We start from the raw sequence: 13,958 nt of genomic DNA on the forward strand, positions 1-13,958 counted from the left end.
GAACAATGACCCTCTCTCACCAGGTGTATCAGTAGCAAGTCTGAACAAGTGGTACAAAGCTGGTTACACAATGCCATAAGGAGGCACTCATGGAGGGTCTATTGGGTGATGTCCAACCGCTTGGGTCCACCTTATCCAAAGGAGCTCCTCCCTCTAGTCAGTGACCTCAGAGGTTCTGTCATTGACCTCCATTGTTACAACCTCTTCTCTGATATATTCAATAACATGAGTGTGCAACAAAATATTGACCTGGTCTATACCAACGCATCAGCTCAACTGAGCTCCATCGCCACTCCAAATGGTCACCTAACATTTGTTGGTAAGTACATACTACTCATTTAAACTCTCCAACCATTTTGGTTCCTCAAAATATTACTCTCGTTAGCTACAAGAGAGGATATGATGCTCAGAAAGTATTTATTATAAGTGGGTAACGCAAGCAATTGCAGTTTCTATATGTTAGTATTGATGGTGATGAAATAAACAGGGGAATGGGTTGCTGAGATGCAAGTGGAAGGAACATCAAAAGAGGATTATCAGAGATTTGCAAAAGCTCAATTAGAGGTGTATGGGCCCATAGGACATTAGAGAATGTGAACAACCACTGGAGTTTGGAGTGGATGTTACATCAAGCTTTAGTTCATGTCTTCTATCTTCATTTTGTTCTTGCTATTGCTTGTTTGTACAGGTGAGCTAACCAATGGATTATGAGTTGCAGTCCATCTAACTGGTGCCCAATGGATTGATGGTATAGATATCAATAACAAAAATGACTGAAACCTTTTGAACCTCAATAGACTTTGGAATGAACTTATCAGTCCTAGTTGAAATATGAGGGTGGCACAGCACAAAATTACTGTTGGTGTGGGAGCCACATAAGGCGCACGGCGGGTAGCGTTCTATTTCTCATAAAAAAAAAAACAAAATTATTAAGAAGATTTGGATTTTCCTCTTTAAGACTTTATCTGGGTTAGCTGCTCTGCCTAAATCAGTGGTGGTGGTAGTAGACTTTGTAGCTGAAGACATGAACTGAAATTGATGCGGTGTCGTGGTGAGGTTACATAGTTTGTTTTTTTTCGGTTTAATCTCATATCGAGTTTGACCGGATATTACAAAGGTAGAAGTTCCTATATAAACTGAGTCCCACCTAAAGTAGAAATCATGCAACCTCGTGGTGAGCACAAAGCGAACTATTCTTTCGCCTTTTACTAAAGAATACTGTGTGCTCGCCACATTAAAGTGGCATACGCCAATTTTTGAAGGGTTTCTTTCTATTGAGGAAACCCTAAAATTCTCTAGTTAAAACATTGTTAATTTCACTTACATACAGGGGGTTCGATCCTTGGAGAAGGTATCGAAAGGGAGATAGAAGAAGAAGGAGAAGATCAGAGAGGGGGGAGAGAAGCTGTGTTGCGGGGCTGTCTGTCGAAGCTCTCTTTTTCTTGAACAAATGAGCTCATTATATAGAGAGAGGTCGAGGTCGGATTCTAAAATTTTTATTTCAAATCCGAATAGTGACTGCTGACGTCAGTGCTGACGTAGGGCGGCGCGTACTGTAGCATGCGTCATGGATGATGTCAGTCATCGCTGAGGCTGATGTCAGAGCCTTGATCGGGAAAAGAGGGACCACCAATAAGGGCATCGACGGCGGCTTCCTGAGCAGCGAGTTCGGAGGCTTCGGCGGCGGCCATGGTTTCAACTGCTTCGGCAACATCGGCAAGGAGAGTGCCAGGGATGTCGAGGACGGGAGAGAAAGTCTGGAGCTGGTCGATCAGTTGGAAGGTGTCGGCAGCAACTTCATCAGGGATCGCATAATCCATCGTGAATCGGGTGCATTAAGAGACGTCGTCCGTCGGAGACAATGTAACGGTAACGAGGACAACCGTTAGGGTGAGTGAGCGCAGCTTCGTTGTGCAAAGCTATGAGAGATTGCTTGTACGAGATCTTGCATGAATATGCGAGTTAGCAATGTTCGTGCTTGGCTTCATCTGTAATGAGAGAAGGTTCTGTATGGTGTAACAGGAGGCAGTCAAGATGCCGGATTTGATAGGGCTGGAAGAAGCGTTGGCGTTCACGCTGGCCAAGTGCTTGTGGATGGTGAATTCAAGTCCACGGAGAATCTCCAATTAGCGCATCGCATGGGCGATCATAGTTCTGGTCATCATGGGCAATTGGTCGAGGACGGCAGATTGTCACTGAGAAGACAAGTTGGCCTACAAGTCCCCATTCAACAGCAGAGATACTCCGAGGTTCGAGCCTGGGTAGAAGATGAGTCATCTTGGTTGTGAGATACAGTTCTCATAATATTTTTAGGGAATTCCAGCAAGAAATTTTTATAGCGCTGGTATTGTTCTTCATCACAATGACGTATCATTGGGAATATTTCTCGGGGGAGGATATCTTTAGCTTTTAAATATAAGCAGATTTTGTATGTTTTATGGAAGAAAGCATCTTTTAAATGATCTTCAATACAATCGCAATCAAGAAAGCTTTGTACTTTCTCGGGGAAGTAACATCGTCCCAATCAGTTTGTCTAATTGAATCGAGTACAATAGATCGAAGGCTAAGCCGCTTGGAATAGAAGGTGCAAGAGCTTTTCGAAAGCGTAAGAGCGATAAACAGTTTTTTCGACCTGCAACTGCGTCTTCCACAAGGTGTTTATCGATGGTACCATTTGGTAGGTATTCCATCATGATGAAAGAAATCGATTGTGTTTGTCCGATGACCAAAAGAAGATGGAGCAATTGCCTGGTAGTTGTTGTACTACCCGGGAGTAGCGGGGGGTCATGTTCCATAAATAGAAAGGATCCTGACTGTCCTGTTCTTGATTATTTCCGGGGAAGAAATAGGGACTAAAAGGTTGAGAATGAGAGGGATAGAATTCCGCTGTTGTGGCAGGAACTCGAGTGTAATGAGGAGTCGACCCTTGGGTAGGTATCGCTGCTGTTACCTGGGGTTCTCGAATGAGAATACCGCCATGGGGGGTAGGGAGTAAGCCAAGAGAAGAGGTTTTTTTGCCTTTGCGATGTGGTGTCGCTTTGGCTTTACCTTTGCCTTTGTCGGGAGGATGCCGAGGATTCATGGTCTGTTAAGATAATCAGCCAAGAAATTGTCAGTACCTTTTACATGCACAATTTAATATTGATATTGATTAATTAAATTAGCCCAATTGTCGGGAAGGTGTTTTGTCGCACATAATTTTGTGCTTTTCTCAGACGACGACGAAATTCAAAACGAATCGTCTGAATCTGCTTCTGACTCCGAGTCTTCTCCCGAGTCCCTCTCATACTCGCCTCATATTCTCCACAGTACCCCAACTGTTGGCGAATCTTCTAAACGTAAGGTGGACCTCCAAGACCATCTTGAAACCGATGAGGATTTCCACCCTCAAACCAGTTCTCGACTTTCTTTTTGTGACGCTGTCCTTACAGCAAACCCTTCCGAAGGTTTCTATGCTCGAAAAGACGACCTTCACAAATATGGTTTAGCCTCCTATGGCACTTATTTGGACCTCACCAATATTGCCATTAAAGACTATGACAAAGCCATTACGGAATGTGCACAAACCTTTTCCCTGTTGATTACCAACAGCAAAGCCACATGGAAAGTAGAACAATTTCTGGAATATCTTTGTGGATCCCTGCAAGGTGATGTCTCGCAATTCATCAAAAAATTTGACCAAACCGAAGAAGGTGAAGTTACCAAAACTACCCTCCTCACATATGTCTCTAACTTTGAGAAAATTTTGGTTGAATTTACTAAAATCATAAAATCCGAATTTTATGGTTATCATCATCTTGACAAGCTTGCAGAAGATGTCAGTTTCAACCTCACCAAGATTAAGCTTAATAATTTAACCGAATTTGAAGCTTTTTCTAAAAAATATATGTCTCTCTTCCAATTTTTAGATAGTTCCAAATCTGATTATTGGAAAGAACAATTCTTCCCGAAGTTACCTCCTCCTTGGGATGAATTATGTCACACGACATCCCCAATTCATCAACGAATCCAAAAGCGTTGATACTCTTGGAAACCGAATTAATTTCGTGTTTCGTCACATCCTTGATCACTGTTTAAAAGCACGCGTGGCTAAACAGCTAAAGCATAAAGTCTCCCCTGGCTTATGCAAAGATCTTCTTAACAATGAATTTGAGTTTGGTTCTAAACCATCTCAGTTCTCTAAACCCAAGTCCAAGTCTTCACATACATTTCCTTTTTCTCAGAAGAAAAAACGGTATCATTGGAAAAAATTCCATCCCAAAGACTTCCCTTCTAAGGACTTTTCTTCTTCAAAGAACAAACGGTTTACCAACAAACGTTTTGTTCGCAAACGTACTCCTTACACTGGTAAAAAGGACAAATCTCAATGTACCTGCTACCTTTGTAATGAAAAGGGCCATTTTGCAAACGAATGCCCAAACAAATCCAAGAATGCCCGTAAGATGATTCGTTACCTCGACGAATACAACTACGAGATTCTTTTCTTTTCGGAAGTCTCAGACCCCATTGAACTTCTCTATGAACTCTTCTCGGCATCGGACTATTCCGATTCTGAAGACGACTCCGATTTCATCTTTATGGAAGACAAATCCAATTCGACTCCTCCGATTGAAATCCAACCGATTCCCTCACCCGAAAGTGACTCGGTTTCCCTTAACAATCTTCTTCGCGAAGATATCTCTTTTGACCCTAATCTCTTCACCAAGCTTAAGTCTATTAAGCACGATGAGGTTTATAAGCTATCCAAGCTTAATCTCTGGACCAGGCGTTTCTTTGACCAAGCTTGTGGCAACACCACTGCTCAGTCTACCGACGACGCTACCCTTGAAATCTCCTTGTTCATTCCGGCTCAAATCCAACGATTAACAGCCAAACATCCTCGTTTGAGATACATTCACATTGGTCTCATACAGATTGAACTCACGACGCTCTTTCGCCAAGGCATTGACACTCCTGTAATCATTGCCATCTTTGACAAAAGATTCTTAACCGAACCGATAAATGCTTTAATCGGTGGAATCGAGTCAAACCTCATCCATGGTTCAGTTTGGTTCAAACTTCGACCCAACTTCTTTCTCTCTGTCCAAGATCCGAATCTTTGTGATTCTGTAGTTCTTAAAATTAAGACCCAATGGACTGGCATGAAGGCTGACAGCCATAACCTTGCTGTTAGTTGGAAATGTTTACATGAGTTAACGAATGTTACCTCTACTAAACTTTTGCCTCTTCCGGATAAATGGTTCGTCGAACTTTTCGAACCTCGACCTTTTGAACACGAGATTCAGCCTCGTTTGCTCAATTGGCACGATATCCAACTTCCCCGTGAATGGATGCTTTCTGATATTTTAGATACCCCTCAAAATATCAATACTGCTCCTCCACCTCCTACTTTTGAAATACAATCTTCAGGTAACAACCTATATTTCAGAAGACGACCCTCTGGTCCTAGTCCTTCTTTGTCTCAGACTGTCAGCACCCCTTCGCTTCGAACAGCCACCTCAAGCTCATCTGCCGCTTCTATTGGCTCTTCGTCTCGCTTTTCCAATTCTTATGTTCCACGAAATCTCCCTGGAACAAACCCTAATTGGATACCTCCTTCTGGTAGACTTTTCAAAAGTCCCTTACCATCTGATTTTTCTCGTGACACAGACTCTACTGCTGTCATAAACATCTTTCATCGTTATGTCACTACTGACGATGATATTCTTTTCCAATCCAATCAAAATCCTAAAAACTACACCTATGTTAAAGGACATTTTGATTCTCCTGGATTCAAACCTTATGACCTCGATATCCTTATGGATACCGATGCTACCGGTTGCATTTGTAAGACAACTGCAATTCCTGGTTACTTTTGGGAGAAAATGGAACAGCCAACCTTTATCAGTGGCGTTTCAGGTCCAACTACGACCTTAGAGTACAAAGCTCTAAACATCCCAATCTTCTTCAACAAGAAGGAATTTTTAATCCCAAAAATCACTTGTTTTCCTAATATGCATGGTGACTTCATCATTGGCACAAACTTTCTTCACAAGTATTTGCCCTTCATCTTGCATTCTTCCTCTATTCAACTTCGCCATCCTACTGGTGATGTTACTCTTCCTCTCCTAACTTCACACAAATCCCTTTGTGATTCAGCTTTCACCCCTGAACGGCTTGCTCCAACCGAAATCTGACCAAACACAGTCAAACTCGCCATTACCCATTGGCTCCTTGACCTTCTGGCTCCTAATTTCAGTGATAAACCTCTTCTTTGGTGGGATAAAAGCCCTCGATGGTGCTCTATCCGACTCGATGCTCCCCATAAAATCATCCGAGTCAAACCAATCCTCTACCTCAAAGTCGATATAGAAGAATTTGACAAACAAATTCCCGAATTATTGGCCCTCCGACTTATTGAACCCTCAACAAGTCCTCACTCCTGCCTTGCTTTTATGGTTCGCAATCATGCGGAAATAAAACGTGACAAAGCCCGAATGGTTATAAACTACAAACGTTTAAACCAAAACATTCTTTTTGACGGATACTTCATCCCTCGAAAGGATATTCTTATCCACCGTGCCAAACAGGCCTCGATTTACAGTAAATTTGACTTAAAATATGGCTTCTGGCAAATCAAGCTTACTGAGGAATCCAAACCTCTCACAGCTTTCTCCACTCCTTTTAATCGTCATTACCAATGGACGGTTATGCCCTTTGGATTATGTACTGCCCCTCAAATTTTCCAACGTTGGATTGATTCCATCTTTGGTGACCTTTCTTTTTGTGTGGCGTATATTGATGACATTCTTGTCTTCTCTACTTCTCCTGCTGAACATACAAAACACCTTCGTATCATCGGTAACTTATTCCTCAAACATGGAATAATTCTTTCCCCTAAGAAAATCGAACTCGAACAAACTCGAATCGAATTTTTAGGCCTCATCTTAACTGATCATGGACTCCAACTCCAAGATCATATCCTTATTAAAATTAAGGATTTTCCTTCTGTCTTACGTGATAAACAGCATCTACAACAGTTCCTTGGTATTCTTAACTATGGACGCAATTATATAAAAGACCTTTCTCAAAAGGAACAAACTCTTTTATTAAAATTAAAAAAAGATGTTGACTTCACCTGGACCAAGTTTGACACACAGACGGTTCTCTCTATACAAGCCGAGATTACTAACTCTTGTCCCTCGGTTTATTTCCCTCTTGCTGGCGATCTCCTCATTCTGGAAACAGATGCTAGCAATGAACATTGGGGATGTGTTTTGAAAGCACGACCCCTAAAAAACCCCTCTGACGAGCAAATTTGCGGATATAATTCTGGCAAATTCAACCCTGCTCAAATTAATTATCTTATTTATGAGAAAGAGATTCTTGCCATTGTAAATGCCATTCAACGGTTTAGAATTTATCTTCTACTTGAGAAGTTTCTGATTCGTACTGATAACCAAGCTGTACGAGATTTTTTAAAAACCAAAAATAAAGAAACTAATTCTCGACGGATTAATTGGGCTAATTTAATTAATCAATATCAATATGAAATTGTGCATGTAAAAGGTACTGACAATTTCTTGGCTGATTATCTTAGCAGACCATGAATCCTCGGCATCCTCCCGACAAAGGCAAAGGTAAAGCCAAAGCGACACCACATCGCAAAGGCAAAAAAGCCTCTTCTCTTGGCTTACTCCCTACCCCCCATGGCGGTATTCTCATTCGAGAACCCCAGGTAACAGCAGCGATACCTACCCAAGGGTCGACTCCTCGTTACTCTCAAGTTCCTGCCACAACAGCGGAATTCTATCCCTCTCATTCTCAACCTTTTAGTCCCTATTTCTTCCCCGGAAATAGTCAAGAACAGGACAGTCAGGATCCTTTCTATTTATGGAACATGACCCCTGCCAGACTACTCCCAGGTAGTACAACAACTACCAGCGGCAATTGCTCCATCTTCTTTTGGTCAGCCTGTGACAAACACAACTGATTTCTTTCATCATGATGGAATACCTACCAAATGGTACCATCAGATAAACACCTTGTGGAAGACGCAGGTTGCCGGTCAGAAAAAACTGTTTCGTACTGCTCTTACCGCCTTCTGAAAAGCTCTTGGCACCTTCTATTCCAAGCAGCTTAGCCTTCAGTCTATTGTACTCGATTCAATTAGACAAACTGATTGGGACGATGTTACTTCCCCTGAGAAAGTGCAAAGCTTTCTTCAGATTGCAGATTGTATTGAAGATCATTTAAAAGATGCTCTCTTCCATAAAACATACAAAATCTGCTTATATTTAAAAGCTAAAGATATCCTCCCCCGAGAAATATTCCCAATGATACAACGTCATTGTGATGAAGAACAATACCAGCGCTATAAAAGTTTCTTGTTGGAATTCCCTAAAAATATTATTAGAACTATATCTCACAACCAAGATCTGAGACTCATCTTCTACCAGGCTTGAACCTTGGAGTATCTCTTTGTTGAATGGGGACTTGTAGGCCAACTTGTCTTCTCAAGTGACAATACTGCCGTCCTCGACCAATTGCCCATGATGATCAGAACTATGATCGCCCATGCAATTGCCAATTGGAGATTCTCTGGTGGACTTGAATTCACCATCCACAGCATCCTTGGCTGGCGTGAACGCGAACGCTTCTTCCAGCCCTATCAAATCTGGCATCTTTAGCCTGCCGCCTGTTACACCATACAGGAACCTTCTCTCATTACAGATGAAGCCGAAGCACTGAACATTGCTAACCTGCATATTCATGCTGAAGATCTGTACAAGCAATCTCTCATAGCTTTGCACAACGAAGCTCTGCGCCTCACTCACCCTAACGGTTGTCCTCGTTACCGTTACATTGTCTCCGACGGACGACGTCTCTTCGTCACCCAGTTCATGATGGATTATGCGATCCCTGATGAAGTTGCTGCCGACACCTTCCAACTGATCGACCAGCTCCAGACTTTCTCTCCCGTCCTCGACATCCCTGGCACTCTCCTTGCCGATGTTGCCGAAGCAGTTGAAACCATGGCCGCAGCCGAAGCCGCCGATCTTGCTGCTCAGGAAGCCACCGCCGATGCCCTTATTGGTGGTCCCTCTTTTCCCGATCACGGCTCTGACATCAGCCTCAGCGATGACTGACATCATCCATGACATCATCCATGACGCATGCTACAGTACGTGCCGCCCTACGTGTACCTACGACACCATGGACCCCTGAACAGTGTTGAATAGTACCAGCCGCCCTACGTCAGCACTGACGTCAGCAGTCACTATTCGGATTTGAAATAAAAATTTTAGAATCCGACCTCGACCTCTCTCTATATAATGAGCTCATTTGTTCAAGAAAAATAGAGCTCCGACAGACAGCCCCGCAACATAGCTTCTCTCCCCCCTCTCTGATCTTCTCCTTCTTCTTCTATCTCCCTTTCGATACCTTCTCCAAGGATCGAACCCCCTGTATGTAATTTGTGATAATTTACCCAAAATCTTCTGATTCCAATCTGGAATGAGTAGAAGTCCTTCCTTGGGTAAATTTCGTAAAATGTATACATTAATAAAATAGGTGACAGATTATGAAGGACCGGACTAAACCCAATAGTAAACCGATGGAAACCGAAACTTCCTTGATAGTTTGATTTTGGATTGACCTACTTACAAATCGAAATCTTTAATGAAGGATCGGTTGGGTTGTAACCCTAATAAAAATTGGACCGGACTAAGCCAAATAATAGACCGATTATGAAACGATGGAAACCGAAACTTCCTTGACAGTTTGATTTTGGGTTGACTTATTTTCAAACCAAAATTGATTCAGCCCAACCAAAATCGAATCAAACTGACCAGTTGACAACCTTACATTGCAATCAACTTGTTTCCACAAAATATTACTCCCATAAATCCCATTGGCTACAAGAAAGGATATGATGCAAGAAAAAATTTAAGATAAATGGGTCACTCAATATTTTCACAATACATATCCCTACAAACCCAAGTAATTGCAGTCTATATGTTAGTATTTATGGGGAGGAAAAGTATCTTCTCAGGTTCTCTGTCCGGTATAATTCTCTAGTGCCTCTAATAAAAGAGGGATGGACCCCACTTGGGCAGTGTGTTCAGGCAGAGGGTAAGGTCATCATTTTTACCCCCTATAAGAGGAACTGGAGTGTACCAGGCAGGGAATTGAGAGGATGGGTAGCTGAGTTGCAAGTGAAAGGAGCATCAAAAGAGGACTATCAGAGGTTTGCAAAAGCTCAATTAGAGGTGTATGGCCGTGCAACATTCGGATGGGCCTATTTTTTTTTTTGTTTTGTAAATGAATGGGCCTATTGGACATTAAAGAACGTGAACAACCATTGGGGTTTTGGACTGGATGATCCAGAATGGTTACATCATTAAGCTTTAGTTCATTTCTTCTGTCTACATTTTCTTCTTGCTATTGCTTGTTTGTATAAATCATAAGTGAGCTAACCAGTGGCCGGATTATGAGTTGCAGTCTATCCAATTGGTGGCCAATGGATTGCTGGTATAGATATCAAGAACAAATGGCTGAAACTTTTTGAATCTCAATCAGGGTTTTAAAACATAGAAACAGGGACAGAACTGGTTAAAAAAATTCAAAGTTATTTAATATAATAATTATGTGAAATGACTTATCCTATTGAAAAAAAAATGTTTTATCTTAAAAAGGGGAAAAAAAATAAAGTTACAATTTCTTAGTTCACCACTTTGATTAGAAGAAGATTTTCCCTTAAAATAAAAAATGTGTTTATATCACCCTAGTGGTACTCAAGGGCAGCTACCTATATGACCCTTTCTAATGATGCTCATCTTGAGAAATCATCAATATAAATATAATTATGTGAGATCAACAACCACATGGAAAGAGTATTTTTTTTATAAAAAATTAAAAAAAATATAAAGAGAGATGGTTATCTGAGCAAGTGCACCAATGAAGAATGATCAAATAGTTTTGTATATATGGAGAAAGAGAGGTCATTTCATGTGAGGAGGAAAGAGATAGAGAGAGAGATAGAGATAGAGAGAGAGAGAGAGAAAGAGTACTAGTAGGACCTCCACCACCGACTCAAAGAACCTTCACCCAAAACAAAAACTACATTGAAAGAATAGAGATGCTTCTAAGAACAAAATTGAGCAGGATTTTGTTATTAGTTGAGATGACTATGTTAAATATTTCTTTTGTATAGTTTTTTTTTGTTTTTTGGGGTAGAAAGCAAGCTTATCATTAACATGTGAACGCAAGGTGTCAGAGCTACAAACTTCAGACAGCCAAGAAGTGGAAATGGGCCAAGATGTCTTACACGCTAAGGATATCACCCTCTGGGCTAGGGAGTTAGCCACCTTGTTATTCTCCCTCGTAACGTGGTGGAAGGAATAGTCCCTAAAGTAAGTCGATAAGTCCCTGATATCTTGAAGGGCACTAAAGATTTCTAGATGGGCTGAAGATTAATTCAGGGAGATCAAAGAGATTAACTCTTTGCAATTTGACTCCAGCACAATATTATCGATGCCCTCCGAGATGGTTTCCAAGAGCCCTGCTCTAACCGCCAGTGCCTCTCCTTGTAGGGGAGTAAGAAAGCTCAAAGGTTGTGAAACGGCCAACGAGGGGGTCCTATTTGAGTCTCTGAGGATCAGACCAATACCACCACCCTTATCTATCTGCAGAGCTGCGTCCACATTCATCTTAAACACCTGTGGAAGAGGGGGAATTCAGGCTGATTGCGATGAGGGCGGTGGGGAAAACCTTTGAGGTGGATAAGTAGCAGAGCTAGCATCAACAAATTCATGGAAATTTCTCTAAGCTTTTTGGAAGATTTCTAAGGGGAGACCATATCTTTCCATTGAAGGTGAGATTATTCCTTCCAACTTGGAAATTTCTCTCATAGCTTTTTGGTTGATCAAGTCCATCTTCCAGGTTCTATTAGGTTCATCAATCAACTCCTAGACTAGAGACACTCTTTGATCATTCCAACTTGAAAATTGGATTCTAAAATTTGGAGAAGAAGGGATTCAGTTGTCCGTCCAAATATTTATATTTGAGCCATCTCCCACGATCCAAAGTAAGCCTCCAAGAAGAACCTTCCTTCCCTTCAACACATTTCTCCAACCACAAGAGGGTCTTGACCCTGTCGAAGCATGAAGGAAATCTGAGAGAGGAAAATAGATCTGTTTCATACAAGAGGCCCAAAACGTGAAAGGATATTTCCAGAGTCTCTAAGTTAATTTCCCAAGAAGGGCCTTGTTATGCATGGAAGAATCCCTAAATTCATATGAGTATAGTTACGGATCAGGTGTATAGGAGTTTCATCGTCTCACAACCAGTACAGACTCATCTTCTACCCTGGCTCCGAACCTTGGAGTATCTCTGCTGTTGAATGGGGACTTGTAGGCCAACTTGTCTTCTCCTCTGACAATACTGCCGTCCTCGACCAATTGCCCATAATGATCAGAACAATGGTCACCCATGCCGTCGTCAATTGGAGATTCTCTGGTGGACTTGAATTCACCATCCACAGCACTCTTGGCTGACGCGAACGCTTCTTCCAGCCCTATCAGATCTGGCATCTTCAGCCTGCCGCCTGTTACACACTACAGGAGCCCTCTCTCATTACAAATGAAGCCGAAGCACTGAATATTGCAAACCTGTTTATTCATGCCGAACATCTGTACAAGCAGTCTCTCATAGCTTTGCACAATGAAGCTCTACTGCTCACCTACCTAACGGATGCTCGCTCATTCCCGTTACCTTGTCTCCGGACAACGAATCTTCGTCACCGATTCACGATGGATTATGAAATTCCTGATGAAGTTGCTGCCGACACCTACCAACTGATCGACCAGCTCCAGACGTTCTCTCCCGTCCTCGACATCCCTGGCACTCTCCTTGTCGATGCCGTCGAAGCAGCCGAGACTATGGCCGCCGCCGACGCCGCCGAACTTGCTGCTCAGGAAGCCGCCGCTGATGCTCTCATCAACGAGCCCCTTTTTCCTGGTCATACCTCTTCGACCTCAACCTCGGCGATGGATCGAACAGTCCGGCCGCCCCTACGCACCCCGGCGTCACCTCAAAAACAGTGCGCCGCCCTACGTTATCCATGGCGTCATCATGGACCCATAGCAGTGTTGAATAGTACCGGCCGCCCTACGTCGGCACTTACATCGGCGAGCATTCCGGATTTGAAATAAAATTTTGGAATCCGTAGCCGACCTCTCCTCTATATAAGCAAGCTCATTTCTTCGAGAGAAAGCGAGACCTCGCTCCATGAAGCTCTCGAGCTCCGCTCCCTCTCCCCTCTCTAGTCTTCTCCTTCTCCTTCTATCTCCCTTTCGATACCTTCTTCAAGGTTCGAACCCCCTGCATGTAAATTGGTATCAGAGCTTTAGTATGCTCTTTTCTTTTGTAATTGCATCTGACCAAACAGGTATAGAATTTGCTAATGACCGCTAGATAGTATCGAGGATCTACCCAAGATCGTCAATCCTATCTTTCGATCTGCAGCAGAGTGAAAGAGGCAGACTTATTGCCGACTTATTGTAAGCATATGAACATATATTGAAGCTTTGTTTTATGTATTTCTTTTCTGTTCTTATTTGAGACTATTGAGCACACAACCGAAGACTATCTGCGAAGTGATAGATCGATGAGGGTTACCCCCTTTTGAGTACTGCGAAGATCTTTTCATAGATCCGAGTTCCGGTTAGCACACACACAGGTTGGTACTTTAGCTGTTAATTTCTTTGCTTTTATCTTGTGATTTCCACGGCCATATATTCTCTAGTGGTAGTTGATGTCCAGCGGAACACCAGGTTGAAAGAACCGTACGTGTTTTGGACCGTTGTCCTACCAATACCAGAGAACGGGTTTAGGCCCCAGGAAATTATCTTTTTAATTGCTTAGTTTATTCATGGCTTCTCTACCCCCTTGTTTCTGTGATGACCCGCTCATCCCTT

The 13,958-nt window shown here is 42.4% G+C and overlaps 1 protein-coding gene and 1 non-coding gene across 5 annotated transcripts in view; both read left to right on the forward strand.

Annotated features, from left to right (window-relative positions):
* The window catches only part of LOC122669701, a 27,960-nt gene continuing 14,002 nt past the window's right edge, over positions 1 to 13,958 (forward strand). The window contains exons 1-3 of one of the 4 annotated variants that reach the window (XM_043866536.1): positions 1 to 319; positions 488 to 564; positions 689 to 744. In XM_043866536.1, the coding sequence (XP_043722471.1) occupies positions 109 to 319; positions 488 to 564; positions 689 to 697 (297 nt within the window). In that variant the 5' untranslated portion in view covers positions 1 to 108 and the 3' untranslated portion in view covers positions 698 to 744. Of the gene's footprint in view, positions 320 to 487; positions 745 to 10,174; positions 10,285 to 13,958 lie in introns of those variants that run through there. The other 3 variants (XR_006334070.1, XM_043866535.1, XR_006334069.1) reach the window with 3 other exon arrangements.
* Positions 1,166 to 1,284, forward strand: LOC122670172. The gene has a single exon (XR_006334149.1). It is a non-coding gene; the product is annotated as a U5 spliceosomal RNA (small nuclear RNA).

This window comes from Telopea speciosissima, chromosome 7 (assembly GCF_018873765.1).
Source record: "Telopea speciosissima isolate NSW1024214 ecotype Mountain lineage chromosome 7, Tspe_v1, whole genome shotgun sequence".
Classification (NCBI taxonomy): domain Eukaryota; kingdom Viridiplantae; phylum Streptophyta; class Magnoliopsida; order Proteales; family Proteaceae; genus Telopea; species Telopea speciosissima.